This window comes from Lissotriton vulgaris, chromosome 9 (assembly GCF_964263255.1).
Source record: "Lissotriton vulgaris chromosome 9, aLisVul1.2, whole genome shotgun sequence".
In the NCBI taxonomy this organism is placed as follows: domain Eukaryota; kingdom Metazoa; phylum Chordata; class Amphibia; order Caudata; family Salamandridae; genus Lissotriton; species Lissotriton vulgaris.
The window spans coordinates 393116952-393135946 of NC_141697.1; the positions used below are offsets into that span (position 1 = coordinate 393116952).

At 44.5% G+C, this 18995-nt stretch overlaps 1 protein-coding gene across 1 annotated transcript in view; it reads left to right on the forward strand.

The window, feature by feature from the left end:
• The window catches only part of LOC147690175 (cholesterol 24-hydroxylase-like), a 471985-nt gene that overhangs the window by 412374 nt on the left and 40616 nt on the right, over window positions 1-18995 (forward strand). Inside the window, exons 13-14 of the mRNA XM_086936649.1 lie at window positions 13479-13567; window positions 16591-16657. Coding sequence (XP_086792775.1) covers window positions 13479-13567; window positions 16591-16657 — 156 coding nt within the window. The remainder of the gene's footprint in view (window positions 1-13478; window positions 13568-16590; window positions 16658-18995) is intronic.

An 18995-nucleotide genomic window follows, 5' to 3' on the forward strand; every position in this document is an offset into this window, starting at 1 on the left:
TTTTAGAAGCGCATCTTCACGTGCAAAGTGCCCTTTAATTTCAGTGACAACGCTCCCCTCTTCTTAATGTCTTTCAGTAAATCGTCTGAATGGCCACAATCACAGACTCCAATGGATGGGTGGAAGTCTTTAAACAAAGAAATCTGTAAAGAAATACTTTGAGGTATGTCTTAACTCAAACAGACTCTCCTCTGGATTAATCCTTTATTTAACTGCATGCGCGCTAGCGGAATTCCGCTCGCACGCTGGGTTTTTAAAAAACGCACTTTACGTGACGAGCTGGGCTCGTCATCAGCGTGCGAGGAGGCTACGCCATGACGAGCCCAGCTCGTCATCAGCGTCGAAGGGGTTAATAACACCGTGAGTGACTAAATGAATATTGTCATTCTCTTAGGCTACCACTGGCCAAAATATACGGACTATTACCTGATTCATATGCCCTTCACACTCGCAGATATATTAGAGAATCTGCATTTTGGCAAGTCTTACTCCTCCATTAGAACAGTCATATGTTGTTCTATTTTATAACACAGACCTGACTTAGCTTTTCAATTAAACCAATAGACTGCATATCCTCCCTTCCTGTCCTGGAGAAGACCCCCTTGACGCTTCTCATAAATTGCGCAACTTACGGGGTCGAAACGTCGACGCACCATATATGTCTGCACAACGCTTATGATCATAGTTTAACCCTTCAATGGATCCTGAAGCATATGTGCAAAAATCATAAGGACAAACAGAAATTCCCCTTTCCTTTTTTGATTGCACTGTCATTTTTGTTTTGCATATAGTGTAGTGTCTATATCACTAACCTCCACATGTCACTTCTTCACCACAGTCACTCAAACTCTTTTTGCAATTGAATTTGTATATTGCGACAGCCTTGAATATTGGATATTCCCTAAATATATTATTGAAATCTCACCTTAGGGTATTTTATACTCCTTTTCTTAAATCGTTGATATGTTTTACAAGTAAACTGTATGTTTCTTGAACATTTAAAAGCAATTGAAAATCCCGACAGAACCAATTGTTTTGTTTAACACTTATACCCAGGTTCTGAGGGACACCGGGTCGCCCCATTATTATTTCTAATAAATAGAGGAAGGGCACAGAGATTGGATGGCATCTCGGCTGATAACCTTTTGTCTGACAGAGATAACGGAAAAAAGTATGTCCTTCTTTTATCCAATGGCAATGTTTGTGGGTCCCCCATACCCGACTCTTGGAAGGGCGCAGAGTTTATTCCCCCACATAGATAGGGGGATAGAGGTCTCCCACTAAATTATAGACCAGTCATTTTGATAGACTGGACACTAAAAATCTTTGCTCATTTAGTTCTGGGCAGGATAGAGGAGTGGATTACTGATAAGGCCATTATGACTCCTTTTCAGGCAGGCTTTAGAAAAAAGTTTTGCACGTTAGACCAAGCCTTTAGTCTCCTCCTAATTTACTGGAAGACAGTTGTAGTCGGAGGAGGCAACTCGTACGTTGCCTTTGTCAACCTCAAATCTGCCTTTAATCTACTTCTGCTCAACAGGTTATTGAAGGTTCTGGATGATCTGGGCATTCCTAGAAAATTTCTGAGTCTGTTTGACCATCTTCATGAGGGAAACTTTGCCAAGGGTCATTGGGGAGCTCAGGGCCAGTTAACCTAACGATTTTTATTCAATGAAGGTGTTTACCAAGGATGTGTGTTGGCACCTACCTTATTTTCAGTATATATTAGTGATGTCATCCGGCATCTTTCCTCCTATTCAACTAATCACCATGCCTGCCTGGGGAAGAAAACCCTATATTACTTTTCAGGGATGATACTCTGCTGATATCAAAACCTTCTTGTGGTTTCCAACAAGTGTTAATTTACTTTGAGGATTTTTGTTCTGCCCGGGGTCTTGAAATAAACACAGCAAAGACAAAGCTCATGGCCATCAACAAGCATAGATTGTTTAAAGGCAGGTTATCACTGGGTGTTGCACTTCTCAAAATGGCTGAGGTCTTTAGTCATCTGGGTATTACCATTGCTTCTAATTTGTCGTGGAAATACCCAGATAGAACTAATGTGTCACAAGTAGTTAACAGGAGTCTTTGCAAGATAGCATAGCACATCTTTTTCTAAAATATTTGCTCAGGTATTACAGATATATGACAGCAAGGCTGTCAGTTCTGTTCTTTACTCACTGAGTAGTGGGGGCTCTCTAAATTAGATTTGTTGTCTATCTCAGATTCTGATCAAGTTACCCCAACGTCCACCAATTAAACTCCTATTGAGGATATGGGCAATCGTAACCTGGCACAGAGAGCAAGACTTCTTCCCCTACTGGTCTGTGGGAGATTGTAGCAACAACCAGAGATATCTTAGTATGCCCTTGCTCTCAGGGACGTGATGGAGGCAGACTGATTCCACAAAATACCCTGGCTAAAGCAAGTCCAAATGCTATTGCTGCCCATAGGCCTTGGGGAGTTTAGGGATAATATATGCTCCACACCATTGCTGATGGCTGTTTTGATAAATAAACTATACTGGCATTCGGTTGTCGACAACGCTGTAAGTGCAAGCCTTGGTCACTCCTTGGTTAGATGACTTTTTGATTTTAAATCCAACACTTTCTGGAAACTAATTGGGATGCCATTATGGCACCCTTTGTCCAGAAACTGTATTTTCAATGTAGGGTTGGTACGCTACCCCTTAAAACATTTACTACATGCTAGGCTTTGGGCAATGATTCTTTATGCTCCATTTTAACACCTTCCCTGAAACACTAGGTCATGTCTTGTTTTCCGTTAAATGCCAGACATGAATTAAAGCAGTTTGTAGGCTACAAGAAGATGCCTTGTTGCTTTAAGAATCCTAAGATCAGATCCAAATTTGGTTTATGCCTGTGCAGTTCTAAGTTTCTGGGAAAAATGTAGGTTATCAGAGCCAAAGTTATGACATCTGGTGTTCACTCCTGATCTCTGATTGTGCCAAAATATTAATAGATATGAGCGACATTCTGTAGTATCTACTGTGAGAAGTATTGATACTTAATACTTAATATCAGCTCTCTTTTAAAACCACCTATTGGTCTCCATTCAGACAACACTGAAATATGGGTCAGATTCTGTTGATTCCTTTTATCTATCTTGTGTTTACGACCACTTTAATTATGAAATGTGTATATAATATGACTTGTATGATGTTTATTATGTATCTTATTTTTATTGTTTTATCTGTAAATGTTTTCGACTATGTACTATTGGAAGTATTTTGACTGCTTTTATGACAAATTGTTGAATTAAGCTATATTGATGATTAGTTCAACCCCACAGTAAAGGACTACGGATTGCTGACTATTCAGTTAATGGTACCATCTTTGCTTCACTTATATAGGTACATTTAACATGTAGGGTGTGTATTATTGATGTGGCAGACAGTTGTAGGTTGTGTATGAACACATGTGAACTTGTTGCAACAACCATTGTCTAAGGCAGTGCACTTTTCTAACAAAACATATTTTCACTCTGCATATGCAATATTTGAAAGACTTGATACGTGCACAAGGATCATCTAGCACAAAAAACTGAGCAATTTCTTGAAGGCCAACTACTTGAAGCTTGCAGTCTAACATCCACCATTGTGTTCCCCTTCAGGCAGACCTGGACTGCAAGCTAAAAGCAGACCTATAGAATATTTTAATACCGGCTCTAAATTCCATCATGCAAGCCTGATCAATATGCATGTTTGCCCCTCGCTATATGGCTGAGATACCCGCCACCCCCTCTCAACACAATCCCCAAGGATGGGAAACCGGAAACGGTTCTGAACTTTTGGAAGGCGGGAGGGAGTGACCCTCCCGGCCGTATTTATTAAAATATGAAACAAAATCAAAACATTAAAATAACAGTTTCATATTATGTACAATTTCATTTCCACATTACGATGTTTGGCTAACCTTAACAGATCTCTAACACAAAGGTTCTCCTAGCCGAACTAACATCCTACAAAACATTTGACTTGAAATTGTACATCCTAACGTTAAGGGCCAACGGCAAGGTCGTAACCGGTGTCAGATCCCTAAACCAGGAATACCCCCCTCACTTGTGAGGGGAGCGACCGCACAGAGGCGTACCTCAAGTGCATCTACCAATTTCCCTTTGACTTGACGGGGGCCCCAATGACCTCGACGCCATTTAACGGTCATCCGAGGACTCGTGTGAGGTGTCTAAAAGGTAGCGTAAACCCCCTCCCGAACCCCACACAACTTACCCATCTGCCGTCGCAGATGTCCTGGCCCCGGGAAATTCCCCAGGAGGGCCCGTAGCACCTCCTATCCAGGAAGGGGCCTTGACCACCTTTCCTTTCCTTCCGGCGGCCTATCCTTAGAAGGGACCGCCTCCCCGTTGAGGGGCCAATGGCCACCTCCCCCGAGCGCTCCCATCCGTAATGGGTGACGCCCCCCCATAGGGATCTTCCAATTACTGCTCACCGATCATGACCTTACCGCCCGACCAAAATAAATACGACAATTCTACCTAAATTACTAAATTACAACACAATCATAACTTATTACAAGCATGATTACTGATCAACACTAGTGCAGAATTACTTTATTTGAAAAACATACTAAAAATGACCATTCTTTATTGCATATACAAATTATCACGACACTCATCACAACCTGCAAGAAATAGAGTTACCACATTAAAACTTTATTCAAAACAACTAGCTGTCCTCAGGGGCTGGTGGGTGGGTCAAAATTGGCTCTTCGTTCCGTCTCGAGCTCACGTGCAGCGGGGAGGTGCAGCTTCAGAGCACAGGAACAAGAGGATGTTTCCTTGGCTTGTTGCTCCTTTTATCCGTCTTCAGGGCGGGCATAAACCCGCCCCCGCCTGCCTCCGAGGGCGTGGCCGTCCGCGTCAGTGTCTAGGACAACCCACTCCAGGGCGGGAAAAAGGCACGCCCCGGCTACGCCGCTTCGGGCATACCAGCCGAGACTCGCCTCCCGCCCAAGATGGCTTCCCGGGGGGATCGTGGTACTCCACCATACGTTCGGGGGGACCGAATGGTCGCCCCTTTCCATATGGCTGAGATACCCGCCACCCCCTCTCAACACAATCCCCAAGGATGGGAAACCGGAAACGGTTCTGAACTTTTGGAAGGCGGGAGGGAGTGACCCTCCCGGCCGTATTTATTAAAATATGAAACAAAATCAAAACATTAAAATAACAGTTTCATATTATGTACAATTTCATTTCCACATTACGATGTTTGGCTAACCTTAACAGATCTCTAATACAAAGGTTCTCCTAGCCGAACTAACATCCTACAAAACATTTGACTTGAAATTGTACATCCTAACGTTAAGGGCCAACGGCAAGGTCGTAACCGGTGTCAGATCCCTAAACCAGGAATACCCCCCTCACTTGTGAGGGGAGCGACCGCACAGAGGCGTACCTCAAGTGCATCTACCAATTTCCCTTTGACTTGACGGGGGCCCCAATGAACTCGACGCCATTTAACGGTCGTCCGAGGACTCGTGTGAGGTGTCTAAAAGGTAGCGTAAACCCCCTCCCGAACCCCACACAACTTACCCATCTGCCGTCGCAGATGTCCTGGCCCCGGGAAATTCCCCAGGAGGGCCCGTAGCCCCTCCTATCCAGGAAGGGGCCTTGACCACCTTTCCTTTCCTTCCGGCGGCCTATCCTTAGAAGGGACCGCCTCCCCGTTGAGGGGCCAATGGCCACCTCCCCCGAGCGCTCCCATCCGTAATGGGTGACGCCCCCCCCATAGGGATCTTCCAATTACTGCTCACCGATCATGACCTTACCGCCACAGGCCGGATAGTTGACCGGCTATCCGGACCCCCCACAACCACTCCTGCCTAAAGGTCATGTTTTAAACTCTTTAGCCAAGCTATGAGGTCTCCTATGAGTAACTCATTCCCCACCCGGGACAAATGAACCCCATCCCCCAAATACATACTGTCCCCTTTGATACAACCATGCGAAACAGAATGCAGTGTACCTGAACGAAACAATCTACTCACTTTGTTATTTATTTTCTTTACTGAATTATTGATAGCAGAAACCGAAATAGCCCCCCGCCACACTTTCCGTGGGATCATATGGGACCATGCAATTGTGCACCCTGGAACTCTTCTTGCCAACCAACTTACTGTGGAAAGCATTGCCTCAAGAAGAAGTCGTCTACCAGTGGCCACCAAATCGTTGCCCCCAAGATGGACTATGATTATAGACGGCGGTGACCTTGTCCGCCCTAACAAACCCTCAAAAAAGGATTGAAACTGGTCAATACAGAGCCCGCCCTTTCCGTAGAAGGACACCCTGTACCCGTATTCCCCAGCCACGTGAATCATGTCACCTGCTTTGAATACGTCCGCGGCACGCCTCACGTATGAGTGGCCCACGACCCACACCTCCTTTTTCACAGCCGGTGATGTCTGACCGCTGGTCTCCAGGTGTCGGGTCGACTGCCCAGTCCGCCCCGCCTCGTAAGCTTGCGCAACTGAAAACCAAACAAAAACACGAAGCGTGAGTACATCATTACAGCTTCACAACATGTGCAACCGCACATACCTTTTATAACAGTTCGAGGACCAACGCCCCACACGTTTTACTTCTTCTACACTCAGACCCCTGGCTGTAGCCTCAGTAGCAGCCCCTATCCGAAAGGAATGGGTCCCGAACTCGCCGGGGTTCAAGCCCGCGGCCAAAATCGACATCGCAAGCACCCGCTGGAACTGAAACCTCGTCAGTGGGGTGGCGTCAGCGTGTCTCAACAAGGTCCCCCCCATGCTGCCACCCTCTGTGCTAAATATTCCTCTACGCACACCACGGGGCACATGGAAGACCCGGGGATCCTCTGAATGATTACGCAGTCCCCAATTGCACCCTGATCGGATTTGGACCTAACAAACGAGACCGTCATCGTCTCCTCCCTGACCTGGATGTGCTCCCGGCACAGTCCCCCCATCGTATCCTGCTTGTTCTTCGCCACTAGTTCGCTTACGCGCATAGCCCCATGGAATGCTAGCGCAAATGCAGCTCGGAATAACACTGCTTCGTACTGGGATGAACACGTTGCCGGGAGTACGGACAATAACAGGGTCAGCCTATCCAGACCTATCGGGTGCCTCTCATCTACTCTGCGACCCTCAAGGCGTTGCCACCCACGTAGCGCTTTCTGCACAACGAAAGACGCTGTCGGGTCCTGGATCCCATGAGCCCTTGCCATAAAGGAAATGGCGGCCCGATGCCTCTGGGCCGTAGCTACTGATTTGCCTGCCTGATGTAAAGACAGCAGAAATTTTACTACAAACTCCTCCTGGCCCCAAAGCTCCCTCCTAGCAGTACCCAAAAAGGCCCAATAGGAACGGAACGCCCCTTCATATGCCTTCCATGTCCTGGGTGCTAAACTCTCTCCCACGAGGTTTCGTAGTTCGGGGCACCGAGAGACCAGAGAGCTTCGGGAAAGGGTGCCGCCACCGGGTCCGCTGTGGGCAGAAAACCCCAGAAGGCCTGCATACGGAAACGAGAAAGCGCATCAGCCGCTTGGTTCAGTACCCCCGGCACATGCTTTGCCCGAAATAGCACATTCAATTGCATACACAATAAAACAATTTCTTTGAGCAGCCTTAGAATCCATTTGTATCGTGCTGCCTGACTATTGATACACTCAACCACGGTCATGTTATCAGACCAGAACACCACAGAGTGATCCCGGAACCCCTCAGGCCAAGTTTTCAGGGCCACCAAAATAGGGAAAAGTTCGAGAAAAGCAATGTTACTCGTCAGCCCGCACTCGTGCCACCATGACGGCCATTTTTGAGCCGACCATTGTGTACCAAATATGGCACCAAAACCTATACTCCCCGCCGAGTCTGTCCAAAGCCCCAGCTCCTCGGAGGACATCGCCGGTTTGTTCCAGACGATTCGACCATTGAAATCCGCCAGAAATGCCAACCAAATGCGCATGTCCTGACGAACCTCTGCCGAGAGCCTCGTGCGATGTTGACCTTCCTTCAGGCCGACCATGGCTTGTGCAATCGAGCGGGAAAAGGGGCGCGCCATTGGCATCACTTTCAGGGCAAAATTCAACTGCCCCACCACCTGTTGCAATTGATGCAGTTTTACTTTCGTTGCACGAATACATGTTTCAAGGGATAACCTAAATTTTAACACTTTTTCCTTGGGTAATCTAAAACAACCTTCTTCCGAGTCGAGCTCGATCCCCAGAAACTCGAGCGAAGTCGAGGGACCCACAGTCTTACCTGGCGCCAATGGCACACCGAATTGATTCATCAAGGCACAGAATTCATGTAAAGCCTGTCCACACTCAGGATCCCCGGCTGCCCCCAAAACAGAAAGTCATCGAGATAGTGCATAACATGCTGAAAACCTGTCTTCCTTGAGAATACCCATTGCAGAAAACAACTGAACTTTTCGAAATAGGCACAGGAAATTGAGCACCCCATTGGCATACATCTATCCATATAATAGCGGCCCTGAAACATAAAACCAAGGAGGCGCTGATCGTCTGGGTGCACCGGGAGCAACCGGAACGCTGACTCGATGTCTGATTTTGCCATCAGCGCCCCGGGCCCCAGGCGATTCAACATGGCAACGGCCTCATCGAAGGATGCGTACCGCACCGAACACACTTCCGGGTCTATCGCGTCATTCACGGAAAGACCACGTGGGGCTGACAAGTTATGTATCAGCCGAAACTCACCCGGGTCCTTCTTGGGGACCACCCCTAGAGGGGAACAAACAAAGTTAGCAACCGGTGGCACATCAAATGGACCGGCGACACGACCTCGAGTCACCTCCTTCCCAATCTTTACCTGAACCACCGCCGTATGCTGCAAGACCGACAGTTGATTCCTACAGTTTGCTACACCCCGAAAATCCCCCACTGGGATGCGGAAACCATATGAAAACCCATTTCGCAACACCCCAGCGGAAGCATGATCTGGGTATTCGTTGAGCCAAGGAATCATTGCCATGGTATCAATCGGAGTAGGTAAAGGCGCCCCTCGGACCATTTCAGACCTGTTTGGCGCTTCCCCTACCACCGTTATCACCCGTTTTGGCTCTGCACATGGACTCAGGATGGGATGGCTGCCCACACCCCCCACATTCATGTCTGAACTTGCATGACCCCTGGGGCCTTGTACATTTCCCTCTGTTAAAATTCCAACAAATCCCCCTTTTACCTGCATTGCCACTCGGCTTCGAGTGGTACTCGTTACCTGCCCCCGCCCGAAAGGGTGTCCCAGAGTATTGGCGGGAAGATTCACCCCCGTTACTCCCTGACAATGGCACTTTTAACATTCCTGTACTCTCCATTTTTTGCCATGACACAGAGTCGTAACAATCCCAAGTCAGAACTGGGTCGTGTTCCTTAGCTTTTCTAAAAATATTGTCATAGCAGAACCACTGATTGCCCCCATACGCTACGGAATACTCCATGATACGTGATTGATAAATAGGCAACTCGGTCAGCAACTCGGGCCTACGCTCGCCCATGATGGAGGTAAAAATGCCCCACGCTCTGCCCCAAGTACCAATGTTTTCGTCAACCTTAAAGGCGGCCATTTTTGCGCGCCAAACACTCGGGTGCATGAGCTCCTTTTGGCTCTTAACATGCTCCATCTCGTAATGGTCGGTAAGCAAAGAAAAAATGTTAACATACTTATTTGCCCAAATCTTTTCCTTAATTTCCAATGGAACATGCTGAGCCACCTTCTCCCTTCGTGAAGGTACAGGCCCCTCCCCCGCGATCGGCAATGGCCGCTTACCTGAACCAGAAGCTGCATTTGCCGCCGAACCTGGGCCTGTTGCATTTTCCGCCGCCGGAACCGGCGGGGTAACAGAAGATGGTGCCTTCGCAGCCTCCCTAGATTCCTGCAGTTGTCTCATTACTGCCCGGGCGTCGTCAGCCGTGGTGCCCTCGCTATCTTTTCCCAACCACGCTGCCAATTGTGCCGCTAACTCGGGAGGCATATCTTCCCCGGTCACGGGGGTGACCACCACGGGGATCGGGTTCCCCTCCTTCGGCACCGGGGTTGGCTCCTCAAGTGGGGTATCGGGAATCGGGGCTTCCCCCCCAAGCGCCCCCCTTCTGGATCTCTTGCCTCTCCCACCGGGGGCTACTCCCGGCAAAGGCCGTTTCAGTCCTCCCTCCCCGTTCTTAGCCGCCATTTGCTTCTTCAAATCGGCTACCTCCTTCATGAGCATGCGGAGCATCTGATCGGTACCGACCCGCTTTCCGACTTTCTTGGGCATTCTCAGACGGGAAAGATTACAACGCTCAAAATTGGCTCTTCGTTCCGTCTCGAGCTCACGTGCAGCGGGGAGGTGCAGCTTCAGAGCACAGGAACAAGAGGATGTTTCCTTGGCTTGTTGCTCCTTTTATCCGTCTTCAGGGCGGGCGTAAACCCGCCCCCGCCTGCCTCCGAGGGCGTGGCCGTCCGCGTCAGTGTCTAGGACAACCCACTCCAGGGCGGGAAAAAGGCGCGCCCCGGCTACGCCGCTTCGGGCATACCAGCCGAGACTCGCTTCCCGCCCAAGATGGCTTCCCGGGGGGATCGTGGTACTCCACCATACGTTCGGGGGGACCGAATGGTCGCCCCTTTCCAGAAGTGATTGAGGAGTGCCATCAGGAGGGCAGCTGTGTGTGTACTTAGTACTGCACACAGGAGCCAGTGTGGCCTGCTACTGGCAGATTGGGTAGATGTAAAGGAGTTTGCAGGGATGAATGCTTCAAACATTATTTTTGACTCATTATTAAGCCTGACAGTAGGCTGGACAGTTTACACCCTAGGTATCAAGAATTTTGATGGGTGGTGGTTGTAGAACAGAAAGCAAAAGAGCGACAACCCTGCTGCCTGTTTTCTGGTCAGTTGTGGAAATCCAGCTGACAAACGTAAGGTGAAGAACTGAGCAATGGATTTTGAGGGCTGAATGTTGCTGCATTCTGGAGGCAAGGAGGATGTCTTGCTGGATCATTGAATCTAACCTTATAACCTACTGACTCCTAAGTTACATCACCACTACCCTCCCCTGTTCTGCTCTGTTAGAAATGGCATTCCTGGTTGGCTGAGGTATACACCCAGTCCAGACAGGAACCACCACTCTAGTCAGGGTAAGCTCGGTTCACACTAAGAGATAGCCTCTGCTCGCCCTCTGATAGCTTAACAGACAGCCGTCAGACTTATCTAAAGAGGCAATGTGTAAAGTATTTATGCAACACAAACACAATAACACAGTGAATACATCACAAACAAACTCCACATAGGTTGTTAAAAATAGATTAATATATTATAAGAAAAACAAGATCAAAACGACAGAAATCCAATAAGCAAAGATATGCCTTTTTAAACAATAAAAATAGTTTGAGCGCTTAGAAGCAATAAGCACCAGTGAAGGTTATCTCGTTGTTCCAGACCAGGAAAAAGTTACGAGTTCAGACTGACCGCGATTGAGCATGGGACGGCCACAGGGACCCTCTAGGGCACACTGAACGTGGTAGCTTGGATCCTGGGGTGCAGTCTGCACTGTGAGGCAGTGTGGGTCTTCGCATTATCAGTCTTCGGTTCCAAGGAGGTCTCAGTTGTGCGGCGAGGCTTTGCGTCATCCTGCACCTAATTCCGAGAGTCAATGTAGAAAAGGGTTGCACTCTCACCTCTTTAATGAACACTACATCACAGTGCATTAACCGTCCTCAACTCAGCTTTCTCTCCTGTTACTCACCTACTGTAAACTTTCCTTTACCATGTATAGAGCTCAACTGCTTATAGAAATACCATATACATACAAATAAGTACATTTATTTTCCTCACCAGACAAGTTGGCCCAAGCCCTTGCAGTGCAAACTATATGGCTGTCATTTTAGACCAGAGCATGAATCTGTGAAAGAGGATTGTCTGCTTTTAAAGCAAAATTTGTATCCATATTTATAGGTTTTTCAAATAGATATGTATGATCTATTATTGTATAGTCTTTACTATTACGGTGAACGTGCTAAGGAAATGAAGTGAGCTCAGCTTTCATTACTGATTACTGGTTTGATTATGAAAACATGTATAAATATTTCAAAATGTAACAGTTAGGGGCTGTTTGTTATTCTCCCCGATGCCCCTGATTGGATGCAAATATATACAGAAGCCCCAATGTCAGGCTACTGATTATTTGCTCTCAAATTAAACTGCTCACGAAAAAAATTGCAACTTGAAAAAAAAGCGTTGTGCTAAATTGTTGTGTAAATTTGGACACCATTTCTCTCAGGCATGATTTAGTAAAACATGTTTCATGCTTAATTTAGTTAAACGTGTTTTGTGCATGCCAATGTTTAAAAACAGATTAGCAATGGAGAATAAGCTTAATGCCGTTATGGGCAATATGATAACAAATCAGGAGACCGATTATTAAAGAAATTCACAAAAGTGCATCCCGCAGTTATACGTCCTTGTATTGGTGGATATTTATGCCTTTGAGGAATTCACAACAATTTACAGAAGTAGCCCTGGAAACGGTACTCTTAGAAAAAGTTTGTGATTTTCATTAACTCATGATACATGTGTATATTTGTTCATAACAAAATATGTCAAGTGATTGCAAATCCAGTTTCTCTACAACCTCTTTTTTTCTCAACCTGGAAAATGATTTACACTTGCCCATGTCAGGGGTAAGTTTTCAACCTTTTCCAGTGAGGTAAGAGATTGGAGAAGAGTTGGTGAACACCCTTAAACATGTAGGTCTCTGGTTGTGCACAAAGTCATAGGGCATTCCAGTGCTTGAACTACTGCTTCCTTTCTATTTACAGCCCATGCATGTTGAGTTGTGGAATGGTGGCAAAATCAGTTCTTGTATGCAAACCTACTAAATGAACCCTGGCATAATCGATGAAGCTATTATCAGACATCTGATATAATAAGAACGCTGGCATAGATTGTCCCTTCACAACAAAGCTTGAAAGGGGTCAACTGCATTTATTTTATGAGAAAAAAAGTTTCTGAAGCACAGAGGGCCATATTATCAATAAAGGGCTATACATTATCGCTTCTTTTATCGACAGGAAATTGCTGCTAAAGCGGCGTTAATGGGCTTGATAATATGCCCTTGTGAATTCCCTTAGAAGCCTAGGTGAACATTAGAACCTGGGCTTCTATGGGAATTCACAAGGGCATATTATCAAGCCCATTATCGCCGCTTTAGCGGCAGTTTCCTGCCGATAAAAGCGGCGATAATGTATTGCCCTTTCTTGATAATATGGCCCTAAGTTTCTTGGACCAGTAATTATTTTAGAAATGTCCACATCCCTGCTATTTATGTTATGTTAATTATTTTTAGTTTCATTATGTTATGTTGGTTGTGTGTAAAGTGAATAAGAAGGTCTGGTCAAGAAAAGGTTTATTGAGCCGGCTTACCAATAATAATTAAATAGGACATTATTTTCATGCATTTATTTATAGTTCAATGCGTACATCATGGGCCGGCTGGACAAGTATTTCAAGGACGCACTCACCTTCGACCCAGATCGATTTCATCCAGACGCCCCAAAGTAAGTATTTCGCCAAACATTGACAACTGATTCCAACTTTCTAGACATTTGTATTAATCCTATTGCATACCATATTTATTGTTAATGTTGTAGGACATGTTGTTCTGCCTGTTTTGATATTATGAAAACATATATACATTTCTAATAGGCAATAATAATCATGTAGGCCCCAAGATACCTTTATTGATATATTTTTATATATTTTTATTTTTATCTAATTATTTGTATACATTAGATATTTTATTAAGCTATTTAGACATGAGCAGAAAAGTTAACACCCACTTAATTTTGTTTGAAAAAAGTGTTGAATAATGCGCTGTTCTTCCAAGTTCTAGTGGTTTTCTTTCAAATAATATAAACACTGTGAGATTAATATTGAAATGGAGCTTAAAGGCTTTCTGTTTAATTCACCTTTAATATTGGTACTTTTAGATGAGGAAAAACCGTTTGAGCATCTATACTAGAAATATATGATGTTAGTATTAAAATGGGTTTGGATCACTTTTTGTACAGCAAAATTTTCAATGATATGGTGACTCTAAAGTTCACTGTATGTTAACGCTAATCTTTCAGCTCATTTTGATCTTCACAGAGTTACCTGTTAGTACTGCTCCATTTTTTGTTATAAAGCCATAAGCATTTTTACTTGGATTTTTTATAAAGCTAGAGACTTGCAAATATATCTAATTAGAATCTTGTTGGGGACAAATCATATATTTTATATTTGAATAAGTAAGTTGTTAAAGTTATGTGTGATGGATTTAATGTTGTTTGGAACAGTTTCAAGATGAGGTATTATGGTTTATGGTTTTCCACTTCAGTTAAGGATAAACTCCAAAACGAATTTGATAATATTAAGAAAAAGATTTGTAATCTTTTTGAGAGATGGTCGCCTTTATTTCCTTATTGGTGGGCACATCAGACAATATCAAAATAAAATTTGTAACTACCATTTCATACCATATCTCAGTATTTCCTTTGGACTTAACCAGATCCTTCTTTTAAGTATTTGTTTCAAAATTCTCTTTTTAAATATGCCTATTTTATAGTATATAAACAATGAGCTTTGGCCAAGATCCTTACACACCAAACTTTGCCACATGCATCATTTGTCAGTATGGTGCAAGACACCTACTGCGTAACTTTATGCTGCTAAAAAAATATCAAATTGGGTAAAGGAAAAAAGGGGGAGCAATTAAATCCCGTTAAAATGCACTCAACTTGAAATATTTTAATGGGGGTATATTGGTATTGGCAAATAAAAAAGAGATTTTAGTAATGCCAGAATAGATTTCTCTGATATATACTCTACACACAAAAAATATAAATTTACAGACATTCTAATAGCAAACAGTCTTTAACCTTGATTGTTATGTTGATTGCTTCTGTTAATTCCATATTTATATTGTTTCCAAAATCCTCATCTGTTGATCAGCCTTGATAAACAACAAAACTCCACCTACTCCAATAGCACCAATGTGTTTCGTCCCTCATAAGGAACTTCTTCAAGGCAATAATATCATCATTTTAATGTATGCCCTTTGCTTCACCAGATCTATATTTGGATATAATTTGAAAGTGAAATTTGTTTTACAGCTTTTCATCGAACATTGACATATGTATAATAGGCAGTGCTTGGGGTGATATTAAAACAGCTCTGATAAGCCTGGATAGGGACAGGTGAAAGTGTAATAGTGATGTTAAAAAAAACAGGAAATGTATTATATTCAGAAATAGATATAGGATATAGTCATCCTGAAAGGCAAGAAAAGAACAAGTTAAGTAGTACAAAGCAGTATATATTACAAGCACAACCTGAGCAAGAAGGGTCTTGTTGGTGGATGTAACTAGTATTCAGTACATTGGAGTAATTGTATAACAGCCATGGGTGGCATTGAACTGTACAACCATATCAATATTTATATGGGGTTTTAGGTGACAGTGGCATTACTTGCTTGTCATATCATTCATGATGATGTGCTTGTGCTTCAGGTTCAGAGCCTTAGTGAATGTGTTACCCATACAGAATATCTTGGCTCTTGTCCATGGTGAGGTAGATGGGAGGTACATTTGTGATGGAATGATTAGAACTGGTGTTGCACTCTTCAATACCATTGACATAGATTCAGTAATGTTCAGTTATATACAGTATTCAAATAATTATTGTGAAGACCTCAGATATATTATAACATCTTGTTTTCATCTCTCGCTAAGAAGATGGTATAAAATCACATACTTATTTGATAGTTACCTCTCTTTGCATGGAATAAAAAGGGTTGTCTCAGAGTTTTAAATAGCAGAGTCATAAATAGTATTGCAGTCTGTATCCTGATTAATGCCCATATTGCCCACTTTGACCAATCCTAATTTGGCAATAAATTTGCCATCTTTTTATTACAGTCTTGGTATTCCATCTCTTTCTCTAGAGTTGTGTAGCTTCCTTTGAATGTCATCGAAATGGACTTGAATATTAGGGCCTGATTTCAAGTTTGGGGCAACTGCGCCGGCTCCTCTGCGCTAAACCCGCGCAAGGACTGCCAACCATATCACAAGTTGAACTTTAAAGTGCGCACATCAGTTTGGCCACTTAGATTTATCCAACTCAGCTGTATTGCACAGCCGGGTTGGTAAAACAGCACAGACTCCCTATGCCTGAGCGAGCATTAATCCTGCCCGCTCAGGAAATCCCTACACTGCTCTCATGCTGGAGAGCAGCACCGTTATTGGATGGGGAGTCCGTGATGCTGTCCCAGGGACTGCTGGGACTAGATTCTGGATGCAGAGGAGCGCAAGGCAGCTGGCAGCACCAGGTAAGTCTTTTTTTTGGATTATTAACCCCTTGCTGCCCGCTTCACCCTTGGCCTCCTCCACCCACCCCACCACTCTATCTTTGTCGGCTGCCACTGCCTGTTGGCATGTTGCTATAACTAGGAAAGTTGGGTATGGCGGTATTGACTATTGGTTTACCACTGTTTTACTGACATTTGTCCTACTTAATTAAATGTTGCTTGTTTTTCCGTTAGGCCCTACTTCACCTATTTCCCTTTTTCTTTGGGACCACGTGCGTGCATTGGACAAGTTTTTTCACAGGTGAGAAAATACATTTGGGATTTGAGCTTTATATTCAAAGTGGATTCCACGTGTGTGTGTTTATCTTAGCATTAGACAGGGGTAATTTTTTGTGAAGTAATCTCTCCAATATGAGTAGTTTGTTGATTTTTTTAAAAGGATTTTTGCATAACTATTAAAAGCAACCTGCAATTAATATTACTCATCAGTTCATTGTAGTGGGGAGCACTGCAATTATGTCATTCAGTGGCTTTCAATTTTCCACATAATTGTGGGTTTACAGTGCTTGAACGTACAAAAAAATATTTGCCGCTCAAACTGATCAAGCGGTACTGAAAATGGGCCACTCGTGCTGCTGCGCGTTAGCAGACCCATGGCAATGTTTAGCTTGTCACCTTTCAGTTGTTGCATTCGGGTGGTTAACTTGCACTAATTTAGTGAATAAATGAAACCTTTTCCTAGATAATATTAATGTAATACTAATATAAATAGAAACACAATACTGGCACAGAATGTGCCTCATAATTTGCCATTTCTTGACAGATAATTGTGTCAATTCATACATGAGCATGACAGTGGACCCACTAGCAAGAATCGCACCTAACATGTATATCCCCAGATAATTAAACATGAACCATATACCTGATATGTGCACTCAATGACAACACCTGCTGTGAAGGTTCAGTCCAAAAGGAGGACTGTGCAAATGCAAACACACAGTAAGGTGCACCAAATTACTTTTATTGTGTAAATTGTTTAACAATTCTTGTGTTAAAGATATATGGGACAGCTAACAGTTACCACATAATTTGGTCCTCCATTGTCGCAGAATTCCATTTACCCATGTTAGTTGTAGTTGTGAGGTACACCATTTTAGCTACTGCTTGTTCATGTTTTTCTTTCTTCAAGTAGAATATGAAGAGAAATATTTCTAAGAATTGTTTGACTGACAAACATAGAGTATGATTATCTTGTGAGGCCAGCCCTCTCCAAATGGATTGAAGGTTTTGGCTGGGGGGGTGGACTCCAACAAGGTGTGAACTAAATAAGGGCAACATTTGCATTTTATAGCACGGACATCATGGCTAGTAGTCCCCATGTCCTACAAGCAGGTTGGATAGTGGGGGTAATGACATGCTCCAATGCTTCTTCTATAGTAAAAGTATTTTGTGTTGCAGCAAACTATATGGTTGCCTATTAAAAGTGTATGGTTCATTAAAAAAACAGTCAATGCCTATGTTCCTTTACCAGATAGGAGCTTGTACAATAAATTATTAATGAAATACACACACACACACACACACATATATATATATATCGAGGAAAAAATAATGGCACCAGACTGCTTGCAGCTGTTAGGCGTCGAGGGATCGACATTTCCTCAAGACGGCCAGTCACCACGGAACAATTTGGGGAGATTAAGGTATTTTACCTGCTTGGAGCTAAGTCCGCAGTGACAGCCCCTACCCTGTCTGTTGTTCCATGAGGCTGGTTGTTGCAGTGTAAGGGGACCAAGGAAGTCGGCCGTGGCTGTTCGTCTGGATGGAATAACACACAGCCTACCTGCACCAGCGCGGACCTACCGTTCTGCCTCACTCCTCCACACCACCCGCCCAGGCTGGACGGTACAGTGCCTTCTGGGAGCTGTAGTTTATTTGTTGACACTGAACTACTTTGGGTGTGGCGACACCATTATGGGGAGGAGCAGCGTTTGCTGGGAAGATTTTTTAACAGGTGGACTATTAGGTGTGCTCAGTGCTGGGCGCTGAAGAAGGCTGACTACGCCGAAATGCATTCGCCCGCTGCCACTGCCTAAAGATGAAATAAAGCGAGCTGGCTTCTCTGAAAACTCCTTCAGGCCTCTGAGTCCTTCTTTCTGCGAGAGGGACTGTTTCTACAAGTAATTGCTGCGCCTGCCAGGGACGCAGAACAGAAGGCTCTGCAACAACAAATGGTCGAGGAAAAAATACTGGCACCAGACTGCTTGCAGCTGTTAGGCGTCGAGGGATCGACATTTCCTCAAGACCGCCAGTCACCATGGAACAATTTGGGGAGATTAAGGTATTTTACCTGCTTGGAGCTAAGTCCGCATTGACAGCCCCTGCCCTGTCTGTTGTTCCATGAGGCTGGTTGTTGCAGTGTAAGGGGACCAAGGAAGTCGTCCGTGGCTGTTCGTCTGGATGGAATAACACACAGCCTACCTGCACCAGCGCGGACCTACCGTTCTGCCTCACTCCTCCACACCACCCGCCCAGGCTGGACGGTACAGTGCCTTCTGGGAGCTGTAGTTTATTCATTGACACTGAACTACTTTGGGTGTGGCGACACCATTAGGGGGAGGAGCAGCGTTTGCTGGGAA